The following is a 23959-nucleotide window of genomic DNA, read 5'->3' on the forward strand; positions in this document are numbered from 1 at the left end:
CAAATATCAGATATTGCATGCATGGAAGCAGAATTAATTGACAGATTGTTTGGGTGGTGAAGGGGGGGGAGGATCACATTATTTTTTTGATTTAGCAATTAATTTTTTCTGCCTGTTTTGAATCTGGGTTTTGATTATGTTATCTTCTTTTCAAGCTTTGAATACCTCTTAATAAATAATGGCGACTCGAAGGGAGTAAAGCCAACTACCAAACGGCTAATGAAAACCTGCAGTTGCCCTTTGGAAGAAGCAGTTTGTTTCTTCACAAGTGGCACATGCAAAGGGGTGAGCTATGTGTTTGCAAATTCATGGTGGGGTTTTAGGCTTTGACCACTAAATGTGTGCCTTTTAAACAAAAACATATTTGACTTTACCTGTTTCGGCACCTGTCTTTAAAATCAAACGAATTCAACATACTCCATAGAGGACAATTTTGAAAGACAACATCTTTAACTTGTAAGAAGGCCAACTATCTTTTTTTTTCCAATTTTTTTAAAGATATTAAAGACCCTTTGATGCATATGAATTGTATTTACATATTTTAAAAAGATGGTGAGTGGAGAAAATTTAAGAGAAGGAAAAGTTGACACTTGAATCTTGATCGATTTTAATGTAATTTATATTGTTCATGAGTAATATCAGAATTAAGATTTATTCAAGAGAAGAAAAGAGAGTGTTTAAATCTTTAAATTTTAATTTTTTAAAGAAAAATTACAATCGTTAAGAAGAACATAGATTGTTACGATGAATTGAATTGACGATTAGTTAGCCCTAACTATATTGAAAATTAAAAATAGTTGAAAATTTAAGAGAAATGTTTGTACTTTTAACATAAAGGATAAAGGGTAATTAAGTTGAGGAGCTTGCTTTTAAATGTATGGGTTTGATGAACAACAGCTGCCTTCTTCATTAAGCAGGGTTTCTGTTTGACAATCGATAGTAACTTTAATGGGGCTGTCCTTTGCATAATGCAACAGTTTCCCCCAAAGACTTGGTGGGGGCTGTCATCATATCTGCCCCTGGCTTGGTCTTTCCATCAATCCCCACCCTAAAAATCAAGCCTAATAATAATGCATTAGGGCCATTGACTTGCTCAACTTGGTGCCTAATTCACTTAAGAAGCTTTATAATGGCCAAATTATGGTGATGGAGACATGTTCCTTTTGATCCAAAATAACCCCAAAAGCAAATTTCCCCCCCACCCCCTTGTGCTTGAGCTCTTTGTTCTTATTTGTGGCCTATGGACCAAATTCCAAATGGCAAGTGCTTCAATTACGATTTTCTTTTGGTTTCATTTCTGACAATTACATTGTAAAATCAGCTATTTCTCTGACATGATGCAACTCTAACTAATTGGTGCAGGATGTCCACATCCATATTTGGTCAACTATCTTTAGTAGTTAGTACTTAATCTTAAGGTAAAGTTAAGCAAAATGCACACGAAAACCTTGTAGTACAATTTCGGAGGTCACAAGGGTCATAATTTTTCATTAAATTTGAAGAGTTCGAAGAGATGAGGGAGAAAATCTTTTTTGACATTTGATTGTACATCATGTTTGATGTATAGTTTCAAAATTATTATTTTTTTTGTTAGACTTTTGAATTGTATTTTAAATGTGTACTTTTGTACGTGTCTATTTCTGAGTAAATTATCCTATTATGGTGTAAGCACACCAATGATTTGAAGTATCCCAAAAGGTGTAAAAAGTAAAAAAATAATAACTTGTTTACTTTTTAAGACGAATATCTAATCTTTTTTATTATCATTTTAGTATTCTTTCTCACGTGTAAAGAACACAGACTTATTATGTGATATAAATTTAAAAAAAAAAACTCTCGAAGGGACCAACAGATGAGCACAACGCTTATTTTGATATCATAAAATGAGCATTTTGATCGCCCACTAATAATATAGACAGATAATAACTTGCAAAAGTAGGATTGTAGTATCAATTTGAGTGATTAAACCTTCCAAAAATCAATAATTTATCATATGTTAAACGTGCTGCCAACTTCCAATTTACTCTCTTAAAATGGAAATGGAAAGAGAATTGAGGACGAGTCCCCCAAATCCCAATCCAAATCCCATTGTTTAAAGATGATTTGAAGATGAAGAAAAAGAAAAAGAGAGGAATAATGATCAAGAAACACTGTGGATGGCATGGTGGAAGAAAGGGAGTTTACCTCGATTGGACAAGCAGAGCATAAATACCATCAGAAAACAAGTCCGGTTTGAGTGCATGGTGAAAGGGATGCACCGCCCAAAATAGTAATGTGGCAACATCACGCTTTTGCATGCCTCTCCCTTGCCACCCTTTTGCCATTATTTTATATTAATATGCTTCGTAATGCCACTAATGAAAGCCTTTTTTCTCGCAATTGATGCTGATTTCTTACCCATTCCCATCTCTTTCATCATGTTGTTTGAATTTTTTTTAAAAAAATTAACGGTTCTTTTTAATCCAAGAAGATATATCTGTCAAATTAAACAAGACTTTTGCTTAAAAATTATACTAATGTGAAATCCGAAACATTAAAAGTATTTCTCAAGACTTAAATTCTTTTGGGTCATTTTGATTTGAGAGCGATACAGAACAAAAAAAACTATAATTGATAAGGCCATTATGTAAAGTGTGATTCAATGAAGTTGGATTTGACTGAAAGCATTCGTACCAACAATGTTTGGCATTCAAGGCAAAAGAATTATTGCTCTTTAATTGAGACGCTGAAACTTTCAAGATCATTCTTACTCATACCCTCCCCTTTCTGATTAAGCTATCCCTAATCTATTACTCCATTTAAGGGCCTTTTCTTTTCCCCGCAGATTTTGTGAATATTGGTTTGGCTGAACAATCTCTCAGCTGGAAAACATAGCATACAAAATTAAAAGGTTCCCTAAAAATTACAAACAAAAAAGAAAAAATGGGGCATATACTATTAAATGAAATAATTATAAGAATAGGAAGCAATTACTTTTTATCACGAAACAATTATTTTATCTCCAAAAAGTATTCTCGTAAAGTTGTAAGTTTATTAAAATTTTTTTATTTGATTTGATGATTTTATTATTTTATTTAAAAAGATTAACTTGAAAAATATATAACGTTCAGTTCACGTGTATTGTACAAACTTTTCAAGATATTTCATACTTGTGGAACGGACACTTTTCCGGCCTATGACAAGCCTCAGGTAAAATGTACACGGTTACTAACTGGGATTTGTGATGGACCAGAAAAGCAGAAACATCGAAAATGGCTGCTGTCAATATTTAAACGACCTGCATGTGCTTAGACTCCGAGGCCTCCATCCAGGTTCCAGGGGGAATTTACTTGGCTGTCGCCTCGGAAGAGATCAGATCACGAGATCTGTCTATCCATCCAAGGATGGGCCTCCTTTCCTTCCTGCTTCTCTCCTCGGTTTTTCAAGCTCTAGGGATCATCCAGTACAATCTTCTTTAATGGCTGCTTTCTGTCTAAATTTTAAAGATTTAATGCAACCCTTATCGTTTTCATGTACCATACTTTAAGCTAAGACTAGGTGCATTGTTTTCGGATACAAAAAATAGACCCAAACGTATTAAACTTGCAGGATTTCCTTGAAATAGAAGGGATGAATTTCTTAAACATTTAGGAGATGAATTTATAACTTGTAAATAAAAATATTTCTTCATCTCTAACAGGTATGCCTACCTTTTTGATTAAAAATGTGAAACCGTGACACGGACACTAACTAAATTCAAAATGAGATATGAATTAAATTTCCCATTTTTCGGATTAAGTAACATTAATTTAAATTTTCAATAAGAACAAAATTAAAACTTTTCTCCAACTTGTAATAGTTACATGAGCTCGCCCCTCTAAATCCATGTCTGCATGAATCTTTGATCTCTTCCTGTTCCCGGAGAATTCGAACTCTTACACCCTTTTTTCTCTTTTTCATCCATATGTCCTATGATCTACACGGTTGTCATGCCTCTGGACATATAACGACTGCTTTTCACCGAGGGCCAGACGAAGCACGAGGTTTTCCCTTTATTGAGTTCAGGTGTTGAGTGACGAAGATTACTCCCATCACAAGTAAAAGGCAGCCAACCAGTGTGCTGAAGAAGAGGGCACCCGGCTGCCTGGTCTGGACAAACCCGTATACTCCACTGGAGGTCACGAGAATGAGGTCGGTGAGCCCGTCGTTTGAAAAATCCTCAGAGATCAGGGAGTGGGTGGGTTGAGCAGGAAGATCGATTGATGTTAATATACTACCTCCGGGAGAAATAATTACGCCTGTTTGGTCTCCTGCTGCAAGGATCATTTGCTGATTGTCATGCACTCGCAATGAGATCGGCTTCAGGGTTGGAACCACCGTACCGCCTTCCATCATCCCGGAAGGAGAGGGAAGATTTGACCATGTAGCATCTGTCAAGAGCTGCCATTGCCAAACAGCATCATGCCCGTGCAAGCCAGGAGAGTATGCAGTTACCTGAAAGGATTAGCACAGAAGTTGCTAACTCTTCAGCATATAGATAAAATGTAACATGCATCTCGCAGCCTAGGACTAGAAAATGCAACAATGCGCGCTTGACCAAATGTGAGTAAATGACCTCAATCATTTCCATGTTCACAGGGAACATGAAATAAGGATGGTTTCTGCCTGATAAAATACTTAACAAACACTCCCAAAAAAATCTGTAATCAAGGAATATATTTTTATAAACTTCAGAGTTGTAGATTCAAATAAAATAACAGATGCTTTTTTTTTCCAATTTTTTTTTAAAAAAAAATTCTGAATTCAAATGCATTCAATCCAATTTTCAAGGTAGCTACAGAAAGCAACTAGACTCAGAACAACAGCATACCTCTCCTCGATTTGTTAAGAAAATAACATCACCATGACTCCCCTTACGATGCCTATGCCCATCACTTTTAGGGATAAGAATTGGTGTGGCCACTTCTAAAGAGGCAACATCTGTACTTCGACCGAAATTTCTGTAGAACTCTCCATGTTGGAATAAATTGAAAGGTGAATGATGACATATTGAAGCATTAAAGAGTTGTTCTCGAACTGGCACTCCGGAGGTTGCCACAGCCCAACAAGGTCGCAGAACTTCCATTGATCCACTCACAACAGTCTGTTCAGCCCCATTTCCTCCAACAGCCTGAGGAGAACGAATAAATGGTCACACCTGAAGTAGTTAGCACTTTGGTACTAATGCAGTTTTTCTTCTTACATATGCATTACTCACAACAAACAACAATTAGTACAAGGTGATCTTAAAAAAAAAAAAGATAAAGGGAACAGCCTTCACCTGTACATGATCTAGGACTCCATCCCCATTAATATCAGCATGAAGGCCACCTTCTTGAAGATGAAGCTGATGAAATCAATAAAACATTACACATCAATTTGTTAGGCAATATATGATCCAGATATATAGCATGAATAAACTGTATTTAAAAACTAACAGAAGTTCAATTTAACATTGTTATGCATATTTCGTGATGTACGGAAAAAAAGAAAAAAGAAAAAGCTGAAGATAAGATCAAGACACAGGCTGACTTTTTCAGTTTGCAAAAGTAGCATTTCATATTAACAGGTGTTAAAAGAAAGTCAGACAAACAAATGGCATATTACTTCAGCAGATTTCAGAGACCACAAGATTTCTTATATCTAAAACCACAGAGTGTGGGTTTAAGGTCACCTTGCATATGGTTCGACCAGATGCCAAATGAACAGCTTCTATCCCTTCCTTTTGATGGGCCACAACAACATTAGGAATCCACCAGAGCTGTGTGTAATTTGTTATGGTTGGAATATAAGACATTGGCTGCATCAAAAATGTAAATAAGGAAATTAGAAGGCATTTATAAATGTACTTTATGCTTCATACTCTTAGATATGAAGCAGAAGATAGTTGATCAAGGTAAAAATAATAAAATAATTATTGAGAACATATTTCATAAACATTATGTAACAAAAATTTCAGTTTGTAATATATCTGGAAGTCACTAAAGACAAACTGATATGATAATAAAATTGAGTGGTCATATGATGTAACTGAAAGCTTTCAATAAATAAGTTTATCACAGGGTTGGGCGTACTAGTGCATAAGACTGGCTAAGTGCAACAGCAAAAGGGTGCAGTTAGATGATGCATTATAGCTATAAAAAAAGATCTATGCAACAAAGAAAAACAGAGAAACAAAAGAAAAGAGGTGCATAAGACAAATGTTAGGTGCTGTTCCTGAACTACGTGTCGATCAGCATCACAACTAAAATAAAACCAACCAAATAACTAAAACATCTTCATGTCCAAACCCTTATGAACTACAAAAGGAAGGTTTAACAGCAGTATGCATACCACATTGGCAAACTTACCTTCTTAGATTTCGCTGAACTGGCATACTTCGCAGCTTTTCCAATCAAGTTTGAAATTTTTTTTGTTTCATCCTTCCCTGGAGGATGGTGTTCCTCAGGCTTGTGAAAAGGATAGGTTGTCGACTTTCCAGGTACTCTTTTCAATGTTTTCCTCTTATGCCGCTTGAAATGTGACAACTTCAACAACGTATCTTCTCTCCTATCCTAGTGAAAAAGATAGATTTAACATGAATTTCTCACATACTTGAGAATACAATGAACAGAGTAAATGTTCAAAATTAGCATGTACTACTACATGCTTACCCAATGATGTGGCATAACTCCAAGGATTGATTCTCTGAATTCCCTGCATTCAAACTACAGTTCAACATGTATCAGAGACTTATACTTGGGAAAGATTCGACAAGACTGGAAAAGAACAATTTCAAAAGGATTATTACAAGCGATCATCTAGAGTAGGGGAAGTTCTCTAACAAATAAACATATCGACACAATTAGAAAAATAGCCAGAACTTAGATTAGTCAGAAGTTCAACAAAATGTACAACCCTGTGAGCAAAAGTGTGCTCTTATAGCTGACGAATTGAGACTTGTATTTGATGAAAATTTGACTCAAAAAAATGGATGATGTGACCAGAAAACAGACACCAAGTTGGAAAAAATCAGCTGCCTATAATTTCACTAGGACCATGATGAGCCCATTACAAATAAGATTTCAGCTACTATTATATTTTTCCTCCAAAGCAGCTAAAGGTTATATCCACCTTCAGACAATATAATTATCCAGATGGATTTAAAGCATACCTCACCAGGATGACGACTGTTCAGAGCATGCGCATCGAGCTTGTAGTTATGTTGTGGAATTAGCTGTGATGGATCTGTAGAATGTTCTTCAACATTCTGAACCAACAAAATGATCATATTAGCATTGAGAAGATAGGTGATTAAAGCACCACACTGGCAACCAGGTGACAAGAATTATAAATACGCATATACATTTTCTCAAAACCTAAACATATGGTGAAAGATATGCCAAATTGCAAAATGGAGTGTACAGACAAATAATGATGAAATTAAAAAAAAAAAAGTTACCTCATTCTTTCTAGACCACCGAAGTCCACCTTTTCGTCCATCAAATGCATAAAAAGCAAAATGACGTAAATTCACAGTTCCAGAGTTCTCAGAAGCCTATTAAGGATACAAGGTATCAGTATTCAAATCCTGGAACTAGAAGTGACATCTTATTCCTAATGATGCACATTTTGTCCAATGAAGATTGGGGCAATCATTCTCACATGGAGAGATAATAGAAAATAAAAACTATGTCCAACTTTGACAAGTACGGATGGTTAATGCGAAAACATCGGTTTTTAAGTATTTGTTAGACAAGTTTAAAAACCCTAAAGTAGCAGAGAAAGAAATGGACAATGATACATCCATACCTCCTTTTCATTCGCACTTCTTCTATGCTGCTCAGCATTTCGTTCAGCCATCCCAATTTCTTCAAAAGGATCTAGGTATATCTGAAAATGTTAATGAAACTTGTTAATAAATCAAAGAGAAGTAATGCAAAAAATCCACTTCACACATCATATATCCAGGTCTTAATAATATTAAACACCGGGACACTAACAAGTGATAAGAAAAATGGTTCCTATACAATCGAAACATAATAGTTCTCAGAACCCTGACTCAAGGAACAGAAATGTACAGCTAGATTTCGAGAATATAACAAGAGAAAGAATAAATGCTACTACAACAAGAGAACTTAGCAAACATACATGGGGCTGCATTTCCATCCTCCCACCAACAATGACCAAACCTGAATCCCCATGCCTCAAGGTGTAATTGCTTATTGAAATCGCTATCTCCCTATGATGTGCACTATGTGGAAAATCTTCCTGTCCAACACCACAAAACCCCAAAAGCATCAGAACCAAAACCACTTGACAAACAAGTCACAGAAACATCAAATACAAGCAAGCAAAGTATACAGACCTGCAAATTATTCTCCCATAACTTTTTGAGATTATGGTCGAAACACATGACAGACCAACCCGAAGTAACAACAACAAGAACCTGCTTTTGAGGTTGTCCGGTCTTATAAGTTCGATCTATAACACCAGTGGCCATGGCCACAGGACGTCTACCGGAAGCAACCCTGATCTTATCAGGCAACAAGGACACTTCTGCCAGCAAACGCGCTTCACTGAACCCCTCATCCACACGCCGCGCATGCGGCTCCAATACCTAGTAGGTTCCAAATTCAATCAAATTTATTCTTTACAATAAGCTTCATTTTTTTTTGTTTTAATTAATTTATTATATAAAAAAATGAATAACCTCAATTCTGGCATCGTGAGTGGCGATGAGAATTTCTTTCTTTCCATCGCCATTTAGATCGGCCACGATAGGTGGAGGGAGACGCTCCGCTTCGTATTTGATCGGATGTTCATCGGATAAATGAAACCACGCTTCTCTAAACGAGAAATCTCCCTCGTGCTATACCAAAAAATAATAACAAAAAAAAAAGTCAACTCAGTAAAATTAGCATGGAATTGAAGCGCCTAGGTGTTTCTAGGGTTTATGGTTTGAGTTCAGTGGATATTATAATTATAGAAAGTAAATGTAGAGATAAACAACAAACTAAAAATGGAAGTAAAAGAACCTGAAGAGAGAAGAATATGGCGAAGGCGGAGAGCATAAGGATAGCTAAATCTCGTTTCCTCATGGTGGTTCCGAGAGTTGGAGTCGCGGCTCCGTTGACGGATCTATGGCTGAATGGGTACAGCTGACAACAGACGTAAACACTGGAAACATAGAGGCGGTTCGAGTTCAACTGTGGGAGACAAACCATGGACTGAACTGGACTGGACTTTAGGGCTCGAGCCGGTCAATAAGAGAAAAGATGTTGGAAAAGAAACGGGCCCAAACCCAATCTAAACAATATGACCCAAATCAGAAGAATCGTGTCGACAGCATTTGTAGTTTTAATTTTTTTATTCTAATTCAATTAGATAAAAAATTGAATTGTTAAATTTATTAAAAAAATTACAAAATTACTTTTAAATATGAATAAATAGACTAATTTAAAATTATTTAAATATATTAATAATTTTATGGGACAAAAATAACAATAAAAATAAAAATTATACACAAAATGGTTTGAATAGAAACTATATAGTATAATTTGAAGTAATGAATGCCCATTATGTAATCCTCCAAAGGATAGGAATTAACTGGATAAATACAGGGCAATGCTTTGAGGGGCAAGTCATACCTATATACATCAAGGGAACAAGAATAAACTTTACATCATGGGGTAGCTTGGGTGCAAAAATGGTTCCTTCCATGCTGACGAAGCAATAAACAATAAAACTAGTAGAGAAGATCAGCTTTAAGTTTTGGGTTGAGAGTTTTATTTAACCTTCAGTTTCTGTTTAGCCTCCAGGAGTGAGGAAATTTGGGCACACTTCTTTCTCATTTCCTCCAACTCCTTCTCCAGTTTGTCGATCTATGATTTCCACGAATGGTAAAAGAATTTAGTACCAAATTTATTAATTGATGCCCACAAAAGTATTCATTCTTTCAAAGCCAGAAGGACTCATTCGTAAGTAATACATACCGTCTGTTTCAATTCAGCCTCCTCCTTTCTGTGTTCCTCACACCTGCATCAGAGGATATCATCAGGCTCAACCGAATTATAGATGCATAGTAAGTGGTAAATCTTAATTAAGCATCCACCGGTTTAGTTAACGTAAGTTGAAATTTGAGAAACAAAGAAGAAATCTTCAAGGAAATGACTGAAGATGGAATCTAAGAACAGATGCTACATTTGAAATCTGAACCCAGTGCACAGACATTATCATTGGAATGAGAGATACGCAAGATACAATGTGATTGATAGAAACTCCCAACCAGCTACATTGACCATGAAATTTTACCTCCCAAAAAGTTTTATGTTCTCTTCACATATCTGATCAACCGACATGGATTCAAGATCATCTTCTGACATGAGTCCATTAGGAACTTCGACATCTGGTTGCTTGTCGCTTAAATCCTGCTTGCCATCGCCTGGAATATGAACAGCTTGGTCATCAACTTCTGCCTGCAAATTAAAACTAATATTATGCTGATAAGAAGGCAAATGCTTCTCCATGCTTGCTGCATGCACAACAGGAGGTTGACCAGGGTGCCCCTTTTGCTTATCACGTGCAGAGGAAACTAAGGCCTGATACCCGATCAAGTGACAATGGTTTCTCCTGTCTCACAAGAACAAACTCCATCTAGTCAAAATAGTAATAACAAACCTCAATCTATCTGAGTCAAAAAGCATACAGAATCATGATTAAATAAATCAAGTAATCAGTAAAACTTAAGGCTCCTCTATTATAAATTTGAACAACGATTGTATAGGTAAATATTTTACCAATAGTGTCCAAGAAAATGGTGGACAAATAGCACGTCTTTTAGGACTATGCTATCTGCTTACCTCTTATTTATCATTCATAGACCACTTGCAACAGTTTTAACTAGGATGGAATCTAGATGTTTTGCCCAGAAAAAAATCCAATCTATTTCAAGCAAGAAAAATTATAAAAGAGAGGCTCGATTCCAGACATGCTACTGCGAGTACTTAAAGGTCAGTCAAAACACTATTATACTTATGCAAGCCCTTGTATCATCAACTGGACTAACCAGAACACCTCAGAACCTAGTTGTGAAGGAAAAAACATTTTCCTCAGTTATGCCAGCTGTTTTAAGAACAAGGATTTAAGAATTCAAATTCTCCAGAAATATTCACCTTGGTTCAGCAAATCAAGAACATAAACAACAAAAATAAGTGCTCATGAAGATAATGCCAATTATGTCTCATACATATAGTTGCACCCAACTGAGACCAGCCAGTACATATAAGAAGAGTTAGAAATCTTCAAGTAACGCTAAAGGAAAGTTGAGAGGAGGCATGTGAGATATTCTTTAAAATACCATACAAACAAGAATTAGCTGTCAGTTGTGAGATAATCTTTAAAATACCCTCATCTTGTAATGAAAAGTTTATCAAATGGAGAAGTCAATACTGACCTCCCACCCCCTTTCCCCCCTCACAAAAAACCTCAGAATTGTCATTCGGGTCTACAAAAATTGAATAGCAATCTAAAAGCAATGTATGATAAGGAACAAACCAGTAATCTGCGACCATCTGTTTTAGCCTATTTTCCAGCCGGACAGACAGTGATGACCTCTCAAAATCCTGCTTGTCATGCGCTGGTTCTATAAAGTCTGCTTCAAGAACACCTGCAATATAAGCAATGAAGCCATAATATAAGTAACAGAAAAAGTGAGTGGATACCTAACAAAAAAATCTAGAGAAAAAGCATATTACCAACAACACCATTCCCTTTAGAAGAGCCATCGCCAGTCACTTTCCAGAAGGGCTACATCAATGTGAACAGACTTGCTAAATCAGTAACATAATCAAGTACGTCAATATTATTCAGAACATGCAGAACCCCTTATCATACAACTGGCAGAAAGTCCTCTAAATAGCTTCAAATTTCCAAGGTACCAAACTTTCAAGCAAACTTGAACTCATTGAAATTGGTTGCATTACTAACATCACCAAAGTTCCACTAACATTCAAAGTTTAAAACCTTAAGTTCCATAAGTATTCAAAGTTTAAAACGTTGTATTCATACAGGACTTAAATGATACTGATCTATAGTCAGATCATCAGAGCATAAAAATATAGTAGCACCTAATTAGATAGATAAAAAAGAATGAAAAGTTAAGATGACTAGTATCAAAACATACCCTGATAAGGCGATTTTTATGGTAGACATTAAATCCTGAAACTCCAAGAGAAGGGGCCTCTTTTATAAATCCAATGGTAGTTTCCACTGCACACTATATTAGAAGAAGAACTCCATAAGTTTCCAAAGTAAACATTATCTCTAAAGTAGCAATAATAAATTTAGATTTGAAGGTAACAACCTTGAAAGTAAATCTAGCAAAGAATAGAAGCACGAGAAAGAAATAAGAAGACTAGAACACAACTGTCAGCAGCAGGGAAAAGAAAGTTTCAAAATGGATGACATTTAAGGAAAAAAAAAAAGAGGTGGGACAAGGAATCTATCTCAAACACACATGCAAAAGAAAAAAGGTGAAAACAACAGAAAATATCCTAGCAAACTATCTCTTACCTCTTTCAATCCAGTAGCTACTTGGGGCTTGTATGTTACAACCTTTGGATACCTCAATTCATCAGCGATATTGAACTGCTGGACAGGTTTCCCTCTTAATATGATTTGAAAATTCTTAAATTTTCTGAGGTACAGCATTGAAGCATATGCCTAGGCAGGGAAAAGAACTACGATTTGATGAGTCCAGTGATATCAAGCAGTTTCAACCAAACTAAATAAGTCCAAAACTATGAAATGTTACCCTCAACGAATACAAGATGCAGTAAGAAATATGGGATTGAAGTTCAGCAATCTTTTTATGCAATTTTGTAGCTCCACGAAGAGCTTCATCTCTCAGTCGAATATCCTTTTGAAAAAGAACAGAGAAAAACAGTAAACACCTTGAGGTTAAAATTCTTTTATCTATTATATGTAGTAATGAAATCACCAAAAAGAGAAGAGCAAAAGATATGCCTGATACACAAATATAAACGTGTGTACACATGTACCTCATAAATACTGAAATGACAGGGTTATCAAAAGCTTTCAATTCATAAGTAAAGGCATTGAGAGATCCAATGCCTAGGTCTGAGCACAAACATGCGAATGCTGGAGCATGTTGCTTCTCAAGATATATTGCTAAAATTATACCACAAGAATAAATTTAGATACAGTTTGTGGTTTACAGCACCAAGCACGTACCTCATCATCATCATCAAAAGCCAGTTCATATATGCCTTCATCATTCAGCCATAAGTTGTATATTACTATTTTTGTTCCATGTGGTCCAATATCATCAAACTGGAAATGCAGGAAGAAAAAGGCTTGTTAGCGGAAAAGGAGCACACACTGCAGCCAACTGCTAGACTAGTGCATTTAGCCGCTCTTCTAGTATTTTATACTACTTCATTTCCATTTTTGTAGGCATTTAATTAATTTGCTAAGGAGGTAATTGTCTCAGAATCAGAATGGCCTTTGTAATTCTAATTCCTTCCTAATTAAAAAACACCTTATTGCTAAATAATATTAAAATTTGGACATGTTACGGATTTAATTTAGACATTCAACATGGTGAATCCAGAATAGTCATTCCTGGCAGTACTTCTGAACAAGACTAACAAAAAAGTAAGCCACACTTTACTAAGGAAAGAATAGCTCGCAAACCTGTAGCAGCAGTTCCTCCTTTGATGTAAAGGGAGACCATTCCAAGATAGTTTTCAAGTTAGAAGACCAATCATCCTGTGAGCTGTAAATTATTGGCTCTGCCCAATGACCAGAAATGTCAAAATCAATCTGCAAACGAAGTGAAACAGGAAAGCAGTTGAGTTGTAGACATTAGAAATTCATACAAATCCTCAAAACCTAACTCCTTGAAGGGATGAGAAAAAAAAAAAAGTCCCCAAACACTAAAGGGCACAATGAATTACCATTGGAACAATGACATCATCCAGCCCAGTTCTGCGTAGGAAGGTGTAAGATAGAAGTCCCACACTCTGTGTCGCTTTGCTAAGGACATATTGGGAAGAAAAAAGAAGAGTCACAGAATATTGAAAGATACTACTTAGTACTAGTAGTAAAATAAGAGCCAGAAGCAGAAGGAGCATTTCGATTAGAGGGGGCAGAGCAGCTTAAACCAGATAAAATTCAAGACACAAATAGCACTTTTTGCCCAAAATTTTCTGATTCTAACCTTGAAAGGTTTAGCTATATTAAAATTCAGATATCAGTAAACCCTTTCCTGTCTGCCTAAGGGAGTAACCTGAATGGGGTGACTACGTTGCAGAGATACACATATTTATCTCCATCACCTAAAAGCCTAAAGTCTCTATGACAAAAATAGAAGCAAAGACAGTACATTTCAAATCCCATGCATTCAAAACCAATTAGAGCTACGCAACACATCCAACACAACATATGAAATGAAAGACAAATCTCCTTTAGAGAATGTCTAAACATCTTCACAGAAGAATAGGAATCTGTGTTTCACCACAGAGGAAGTAATACCTTGCACGAATTGAGCGACTAAAAACAACAACATCAGCACCTAGTCGCATGGTGCTTGTCTTAAATCCATTGCCATCTGCAAAAATATATTCATGTTGAAATCAACATAAACAAATATTTGGAGTCATGTAGAACATGAATGCAGGATGTTGAGTTGCTCTATCAGCCATCATTTCAGGACAATAACCACAAAATTGAACATTAACAAACTGAAAACAAAATTGCGATAAACAAAACCATTTGGTCAAGGAAAAAAAACCGATAAAACAAGATAAGTAATAAGAATTACATTGTCCAATTGTTGTATTTGACTTCTTTGATGAGTAACCCAAGCTCATACATTTCCGGATCAATTCAGGATCCATTCCTCCACCATCATCTGCAAAGTAAGCATGAGAATTCAGATTTTGCATCATAAACCACCATCTTTCTAAGAGAGAAAAATGAAGCACAAAGTAATATTATTATACCTTGAAAAACTAAAGCTGGAGAATTATCCTTCATTACATCAATTTTATCAACCTTTACAAAAGTTGCACCGCGGTGAATCTATAAAAACAGGCAGGTACAAAATGACAATTAAAAACCAATTCAACAGCGTTATTAAAGATTAACTGACAAATAAGTTAGATTAAAGCTTGCCTCATCCACAGCATTGTCCATTAGCTCAGCAATTGCTGCAATTTTTAGGGAAAATTTTATACAGATTACAAAAAATCCACACATAAACAAAAGTTTATTTCCAGAATTCAGCTAGTGGAATTTCCAGTTACCCCCAAATGCCCACTTATGCGACGTCGCATTTGAATGAAGAAACTTCGGATGTACACGCGCATGCTCCAATGAACCTTAATTTTTTTTTTTTACAAAAAAAATCAATCCGATACCAAAAATATTATTAATACATATAAAGAAAAGAGTGAAAAGAAAAAAACTTAGACGGCGAACTTTGGACAAGGGGTTTGGAGGTGGGGCCAACGGCATAATTCCCCGCCTTCCAGAAACTTCGAGACTCTAGGGTTTCATCGGACGGTAATACCGACGGCTCGATGGCCCCTGAACTCTGAGGCATATCGGGTCCGGAGATTTGCAGTGGCGGCGGTGGTGTTGTGACTGAGCACACTTTCTGAGTCGCGACAGTTCGGGCGACGCCTTCATCCTCGCTGCTGGTTACCTCTACGACGTTGAGAGGCCGCTCTTTTTCTGTCTTCGGCGGCATTTTTTTTATTTTTATTCCCTGAGACCGGAAATTAAGGTTCCGAGAGAGCGCTTTATTTTTATTTTTAAGAAGATAAAAATTTTTAATTGCGGAGAGATAACATAGTTATCAATATTGTATTATACGTAATAAATTATATTATATTATATTATACGTGATAAATTATATTTATAATATATATAAAAATACGATGTTTCGATATTTTTCAATTTGTTTCAATTGAATCTTCAATTGAATGATAAACGCCGTTTAATTATATTTTTTTTTATTTTTTATTGAATTAATTTTTTTTACATCTTATGTTAAAAATAAGTTATTTTTGACATTTAAAAAGGTTTTTTTTACTTTTATTTATTTTAATAAAAAAATTTAAAAATAATAATTTTTAACTTTTAATACTTAAAAGATAGATTTATTTAATATTTATCAGTTATAATTTAATATTCTTTTTATCTATATTTTTTTATTCTGTATGAACCTAAATCTATAGTATTTAGACATTTCTTTTGTACATTAATGTTTAAATTTCAATAAATATCTATTCAATTCATTATATAAAAGTAGGATAATTGATTGGGTCAATTGATTAACATTTATGATTCTTAATTAAATTAATTTTTTTACACCTTATGTCAAAACTACATTATTTTTTACATTTGAAGGGTTTTTTTTTTTCTTTTTTACTTTTAATAATTTCTAACTTTTAATACTTAGAAGATAGATTTATTTAATATTTATCAATTATAATTTAATATTATTTTTTATCTATATTTTCTTATTCTGCATGAACTTGAACAATAGTAAATAGATATCTCTTTTATACTTAAATGTTTAAATTTCAATAAATATCCATCCAATTCATTATATAAAAGTAGGATAATTGATTGACATTTGTCATTCTTAATTAAATTAATTTGTTTACACCTTATGTCAAAACTACATTGTTTTTGACATTTGAAGGGTTTTTTTTTCTTTTTGACTTTTATTTATTTTAGTAAAAAATATTTGAAAACAATAATTTCTAATTTTTAATGCTTATAAGATAGATTCATTTAATATTTATCAATTACAATTTAATATTATTTTTTGTCTATATTCTCTTATTATGCATCAACCTGAATCTATAGTATATAGACATCTCTTTTGTACATAATCTTTTAAATTATAATAAACATCCATCCAATTCATTGAACAAAATAAAAAAGTAAAAAAGGCCTACTCATTTCTCAATATACATGGTACACAGTTATCATTGAATAAATAAATCAATTAACTCTTTTTTAGAGGTGGAGGTGGGAGGGCATATAATTAAAGAACAATTAACTCTTTACTCAGCTAACAGTTATAAGTAATTGCAAGGAAAAAGTATATAAACTGTAAGGAGATCTAATTATCACATTAGGAACTTTTTATCATCTTGCAAGGAGACAAAGCATTACTAAGCCTAAGATTTTAAGGCTAGCAACAATGGGTTTAACATGTTGCCAGTGTTCTGAAGTCAAAACATATAATACTAGAAATTACTGATTATTTTATATTAGTAGGATCTTTACATTATAATATTGTTTTATATTCTACAACTGTTTATTTTAATCTGTTAATAGTATAGGTTATATACTTTCTCATTTCTTAATAGTTTATTATACATTTAATAATCTTTGATAGGATTATCGTCTTTTTTTGGATAAATTATGTTTTAAATATGATAACTAATTAGGTCAATTGATTGTCATTATCAATTGAATTAATTTTTTTTTACACCTTATGTTAAAGCTGCGTTGTTTTTTTACATATAAAGGGTTTTTTTATCTTTATTTATTTAAGTAAAAAGAACTTGAAAACAATAATTTTTAATTTTAAATGTTTAGAATATAGATTCATTTAATATTTATCAATTGTAATTTAATATTATTTTATGTTTATATCCTTTTATTCTACATAAACCAGAATCCATAGTATTTAGACATCTTTTTTATACATGAATGTATAAATTTCAATAAATATCCATTTAATTCATTGAATAAAATAAAAAAGTCAAGAAGGTTTATTAATTTCTTAATATACATAACACATAGCATCATTTAACAAATAAATCAACTAAATATGACAACCTTTAACCATTCATTTTATATATAAAAGATATATTATTAGAAATTAGTAATTATTTTATATTGATAGGATATTTATATTATACGGTTGCCTTATATTGTACAACTGTTTATCTTAATCTACCAATAGTACATGTTATATACTATCTCGTTTCTTAATATTTTACTGTTTTATAATCATATATATAGGTGCGAGTTTCCAATAATTGAAATCAAAGCAAATAATTAATTTAAATAAATTCTAATTTATTTTTTCCTCTATCAGTAAAAACCGAACATTCATGCAGTTGATTAATACAATATTGTTTTCTCTACAAACTCTTTTAAAGGTACCAAATTGAAATTTATTCTAACATAGTCAATATTTTCTATGATCTTTTTCGTAACGTAGCTACGGGCACCATCCTAGTTATATGATAATAGTAAAAAATAATAATAATATAATTTTTAATTAAATATTGAAAATTTACCATACCATACAGGATATATATATTTTATAATATAATATGCATGTATCATAGGATTGATATTTTCTTATAAATTTAAATTTAAATAATTATTAAAAGTTTATTCTTTATTTAAAACATAAAAATTATTTTTTATAAGTTTTAATTTTTAAAATTTAGATTTTAAACAAAAAATTAAAAAAATTACATTTCTTTTTTGACTTTATCATGAAAAGTGTTTTTCTAAATTTTAATTAATAAATTAATAAAATTATATATTATTAATAAAAATATCAATATACGATACTAATAAAAAAGATATGTATTTATATTATATTTGAAACAATATAAAAAATACATCTTATTATATACGATACATATCTTACTGCATAAGACATATGGTATTATATTATAAACTTAAAAACTTTAGTAAGCTGAAATACTTTCTTAATATTGAGATTGTTAGGTCTATTCAGAGTATTTTAATGTGCCAAAAGAAATATTGTGAAACTTCGACCTCTATGGACGCATAACTTGAGATAAACACAAGGACATGGATTAGGGGTAATCTTGTCATTTTTCTTAGTGAGCTCTTAAAAGTAGGTTTTCTAATATTATTAAGGTCTAAGTAAGTAGAATAAGTAAATAAATAATATATAATAATAAAATAAATAAAATAAAAATAATTTTCACATTATGGGTAAAATGATAATTTTAAATATCGAGTCTAAATTTTTAAGTTTTCGTGAACTCGAGTACATTTAATCTATTGTGGACCTTGTCTCAATATCAAAAGAGTAAAATATTGCACCAAAAAAAAGGGAAAGACAAAGTCAACTTGTTAATGGCATTTTCGTAAATATGTGAAACTTTTGTCAATCCTATGTATAAATATCCTTACTTTGCAGCACCTTCTCCATTCTTCTTCTCATTTCTTTTCTCCATTGCAAATTTTTCATCTTCCATAGAGGCCATCATTGAAACCTCCATAACTTTCTCATATTAACTTCAAATTTCATGTTTTTATACACTTTTTTCATATAATTTTTCATGCTTTTTCACCTTTTCACCTCAAAAACCCTCAAAAAGTTTTCTCTTTGCACTTTCTCTCCCTAGCTGAATGGTTTAGAGAGATAAACTATTCAAAGTAGCTTGAAAACTCTTAAATAAAATTTTCCCGTTTTAATCCTCACCAAAAAAATTCAATTACAAATCCACCAAGGTTCCAACGAGACCCCACATTTCCCTTGGAGCATTAGTTGAAGTTTGGAGTCGATCAAAAAGAAAATCAACAAAGACAAATTTGGAGGTGGTTGGGACCTAAATTGAAGTATCCACTTATATTCACCTTTTGGTAGGTTTACCAAGGCATCTAGTAGCAATATCCTTACCCAGTCACTCCGCTGGTAATCAAGGATTTTTTGCACTTATGCATGTATACTTGATGTGAATTACTAAAATTTATTTTGTAAACATTATATGTCTATTTTGATTGATGATGTCATTATGAGTTGGTTATTGATGACATTATTTTGGGATAATACAAATATGTGTATTTGATTACCATGGTATATTATTTAAGTATTTATAGTTGAGAATTACGAATTGTAGTTTTAGAAATGATGATGTATGATTGATAGAACAATGAACAGGTTCACATAAAGATGCTTACTTAAGCTTAGTGGGTTGTGCCCATTGGACCCATGCGTTGGTCATGGCTCAAGATTTAGCTTGTGATAAATATATTATTGAATTACTTGTTATAAGGCAAACCTTGGAAAACAGGTTTGGGGGTGGGGCCAACGGCATAAATCCCCACCTTTTAGAAACTTCGAGACTTTAGGGTTTCATCGGACAGGTAACACTGATGGCTCTATGGCCCTTGAGCTCTGCGGCATATCGAGTCCGGAGATTTGCAGTGGTGGCGGTGGTTTTGTGACTAAGCACACTTTTTGAGTCACAACAATTCAGGGCCTTTAGGTGCAGCCTTCATCGTCGCTACTAGTTACCGCTACGAGGTTGAGAGGCCGCTATTTTTTTGTCTTTGGCGGCATTCATTTAATTCTTATTCCCTGAGATTGGAAATTAAGGTTTCAAGAGAGCGCTTTATTTTTTCGAAAATAAAATTTTTTAGTTGTGAAGATATAAAATAATTATCAATATTGTTTTTTATGTGATAAATTGTATTATATTATATTGTATGTGATAAACATAAATTATAATTATATTATATAATAATATTAAAATAATAATAATTTACTATACTTGATAAATTGTGTTGTATGATAATAATAAAAAATAATAACAATATAGTATTTAATTANATATGATAATAGTAAAAAATAATAATAATATAATTTTTAATTAAATATTGAAAATTTACCATACCATACAGGATATATATATTTTATAATATAATATGCATGTATCATAGGATTGATATTTTCTTATAAATTTAAATTAATTAATTATTAAAAATTTATTTTTAGTTAAAACATATAAATTATTTTTTATAAGTTTTAATTTTTAAAATTTATATTTTAAACAAAAAAATTAAAAAATTTTGAATTTCTTTTTTGACTTTATCATGATAAGTGTTTTTTTAAGTTTTTAATTAATAAATTAATAAAAATATTATTTAAATTTATATATTATTAATAAAAATATCAATATGGTATTATACGTGATACGTATTGTAAAATACAATATTAATAAAAAAATACATATTTATATCACATTTGATGAAATATCAAAAATATATCTTACGATACACGATATATATCTTACGATATAAAACATATGGTATCATATTGTAAACTTAAAAGACTTTAGTAAGCTGAAATACTTTCTTAATATTGAGATTATTAGATCTATTCAAGATATTTTAATGTGCCAAAAGAAATATATTCTAGAATTACTTGTTAGGTACTCCAATAGATTATAATTGCAAATAGACTAAGCAATTTGCTGATAGTCAAGGAACAGATGCTACTTGTTACAAGAAGTTTGTAGACAAATTATTATATTTTGATCTTCATAAGGCTAGACATAGCCTATGCTTCACATGTGCTAGCTCAGTTTATGGACAATCCTTATCAAACTCACATGCGAGCAACGTTTGAGTGTTGAGATATTTGAGGAAAGCACTTGGATAGGATTATTATTACTAGCACTAGAATATTACCCGTGTGCAACACACAGACCTCTTTGCAGCCCTTCTCTTTGTTTCAGCATCTTTTCTCTTTCTCTCTATTTGCCCTTCACGCGGTTTACTCTGACCTTTTTGCACCCCTCTCTTTCTCTCTCTTTGCGTCAACATATTTTCCCTTTTACTTTCTTTATCCTTCACGTGGTTAACTTTGGAAACCTCATTAGGGCGTCATTTTAAATATGTTATAGATTTGAAAAGAATTTCAACGAACTTTTCATTGGATTTGACAAAACCAGTTGATTTAGTATTTTATTTTAAAAATTAATTAAATTAGTATATTAACTTCTGGCCCACCTCTGCTCTAACCGACCTTGATAAGGTATGACTCTTTAATTGGTTTGACTAACTTATTTATAAGATTTGAAAGATAATAATGTCAAGACTTAAGCAAGAAAATAGATGAATAAATTAAAACTACAGAGCAAATAATAAAAAATTGTACTAAAACTTAATGTAATCACACTTTTCAGCAGCAACTTCTACCAACAGAGAATTTGATATTGACAAATGCACTGCAAGGCCAAAAGCATAAGAGAAAAAAAACAACATTAATTTTAAGTCAGTATGAGAATTCAATCAGAATTCATAAGATGATTCTTATGTTGTTTAACATCAATTATGATTAAATAGATATAAAATAAAAAAAACAATAAATTGAATGATCAAATTATAATAGGAATTTTAAATATAAATCTCACACTAAAATAAACAAAATGGAAAACACACAATAACAAAAAGAAACATGAACAACACTTTAAATCAAAGTAGAGGTTTTAAAAAAACATGAGAATTCATAAAAACTCAATTAAAAAAAAAAGAAAAACAGCTTAGTGCAAAAAATAGAAAAGAAATCAAAATGAGTAGTTAATAATCAATTATCTATATAGATTATTGACAAAACACAAATTGAAGAACGGTAAAATTAAAGTAAGAAAAAAAGAAAGACAAACATGAGAAAGGACCTTAAACTAAAAACTTATTATAATATAAGAAGTGCTAAACATTGAAGTGAAGAATAATAAGCAAGATAGAACAAAAAACAAAATAGACATATGGCAAGAACCAATAGGCTACACACGACACCCATATTAGACCACACACATCCTCACAGCGTACAAAATTCAAAGGCCAAAATGAAATCTGAAAAAGCAAACACAGCATTCAAGCATAAAAACCCAAACTCTTTGATCGAAATCTATGATCAAATATTCAAAATTCATGATTCCCTATTGTTCCCCAAGTCGACCCAACAGCAAGCTTGAAGTATAGTGTAGACCCGAAGGGAAGCCGACAATGAGGGAAGGTGAAAAGATGAAAACAATCAAGTAGATCTAAGCTGAAGAGTCAAAGAATAGGGGGTGGGAATGCACAGAGAAATACGAATAGGGTCAAATGACTTACTACCGTAGGCAAATTGGATTTTGTTTCAGAACCATGCTAGAGATTTCAAAGCCCTTCCTTCAAGTTTCACAGGTAAAAAACTCCTTCCTAGAAAATGTAGCTTCTCTGGCTATGAAGAAAACATATATGAATTTCAAAGATGCAAAAACGTGAGTTGATTGCTTCTTTTTGTAAAGTTGGACTCACAAATGGTTTAGAGATTCAAAACGTGGGCATGGGCTCAGTTGACACGTGGGTTAATGAGGAAGCCCCTTTGGAGCTTCCTTTTAAGTATGTTATAGATATTCATACTTGCAATCGAGGGCATATAGTGACAGTGACCGGGCATGATTGCCCTGAAACAAGAAGGTCTAGCAGCTCAAGTGAAGCAGAATATAGGACCATGACAGCGGCTTGCAGTGAAAATATTTAGTTAACATTCTTGCTTAAAGATTTGGGAGTGAATTATAAGAAGGCAGTGGAGTTGTTCTGTGATAATCAATCTGTCTTGCATATAAGCAAAAAATCCAATTTATCATGAATATGAGAGAAAGTGCTAGCAGGTCTTATAGTACCTAGATAAGTGCACACAAAACTTCAGCTGGCAGACATGTTTACTAAGGGCTTGCAGCTTGGGCGCCCAGTTTTATAGCTTAATAAGTAGGTTGAACATTCATAATATTCATGTACAGCTTGAGGGGAGTATAAGAAGTTTAACACATGATTTGTGCATGATATAAATGTTGTCGGTATTGGAAAGTTAGTTAAAAAGTTTTGTTGATGAACCGTGAAGCAAGTGTTCGTTAAGAGGAGTTAACAGTAATTAAGCAATTTGCTAGTCAAGTAAATTATGATTAGCTAGTTGTAAATCAGTGTAAATAGATTTCAGCATAAATACTTGATTGGAATGATCAATTTAGTAATGAAAAGTCCTCCATATTAATTCACTTTCTTTCTGTTCTTCATTTCTAGATTATTTCATTTTTCCCTTCCGTATCTTTGCACAAGGTTGTGATCCACAGATGCAATTGCCAGCAGGAAA

The 23959-nt window shown here is 32.8% G+C and overlaps 2 protein-coding genes across 2 annotated transcripts; both read right to left on the reverse strand.

Moving 5' to 3' along the window:
- On the reverse strand, positions 3727–9234 carry LOC18610833. Its single transcript, XM_007046725.2, has 13 exons — positions 9036–9234; positions 8711–8869; positions 8366–8617; positions 8149–8268; positions 7810–7890; positions 7460–7555; positions 7172–7267; positions 6672–6725; positions 6369–6572; positions 5693–5818; positions 5300–5365; positions 4850–5149; positions 3727–4473 (listed from the first exon to the last, which is right to left on the reverse strand). Exons 1-13 carry the CDS (start codon positions 9222–9224, stop codon positions 3997–3999), a joined length of 2220 nt encoding a protein of 739 aa, XP_007046787.2. The 5' UTR covers positions 9225–9234; the 3' UTR covers positions 3727–3996.
- On the reverse strand, positions 9529–15844 carry LOC18610834 (protein MICRORCHIDIA 2). Its single transcript, XM_018114245.1, has 17 exons — positions 15502–15844; positions 15327–15401; positions 15196–15230; positions 15024–15102; positions 14843–14932; positions 14554–14629; positions 13977–14055; positions 13714–13842; positions 13252–13350; positions 12812–12916; positions 12571–12720; positions 12182–12274; positions 11754–11805; positions 11554–11665; positions 10312–10629; positions 9993–10035; positions 9529–9881 (listed from the first exon to the last, which is right to left on the reverse strand). The coding sequence occupies exons 1-17, from the start codon at positions 15770–15772 to the stop codon at positions 9786–9788; spliced, it is 1902 nt and encodes a 633-aa protein (XP_017969734.1). The 5' UTR covers positions 15773–15844; the 3' UTR covers positions 9529–9785.

Source organism: Theobroma cacao, chromosome 1 (assembly GCF_000208745.1).
Source record: "Theobroma cacao cultivar B97-61/B2 chromosome 1, Criollo_cocoa_genome_V2, whole genome shotgun sequence".
Taxonomy (NCBI): domain Eukaryota; kingdom Viridiplantae; phylum Streptophyta; class Magnoliopsida; order Malvales; family Malvaceae; genus Theobroma; species Theobroma cacao.

Coding starts and splice junctions, on each gene's coding strand:
- LOC18610833 (XM_007046725.2), bottom strand. CDS start 9,224: ATGGTTTGTCTCCCACAGTTGAACTCGAACCGCCTCTATGTTTCCAGT. Junction 8,618..8,710: donor CTCACGATGCCAGAATTGAG/GTTATTCATTTT, acceptor GGAACCTACTAG/GTATTGGAGCCGCATGCGCG. Junction 5,366..5,692: donor CTGGTCGAACCATATGCAAG/GTGACCTTAAAC, acceptor TGATTTCATCAG/CTTCATCTTCAAGAAGGTGG.
- LOC18610834 (XM_018114245.1), bottom strand. CDS start 15,772: ATGCCGCCGAAGACAGAAAAAGAGCGGCCTCTCAACGTCGTAGAGGTA. Junction 14,933..15,023: donor TCCAGCTTTAGTTTTTCAAG/GTATAATAATAT, acceptor CTTACTTTGCAG/ATGATGGTGGAGGAATGGAT. Junction 10,036..10,311: donor AACATAAAACTTTTTGGGAG/GTAAAATTTCAT, acceptor CCTCTGATGCAG/GTGTGAGGAACACAGAAAGG.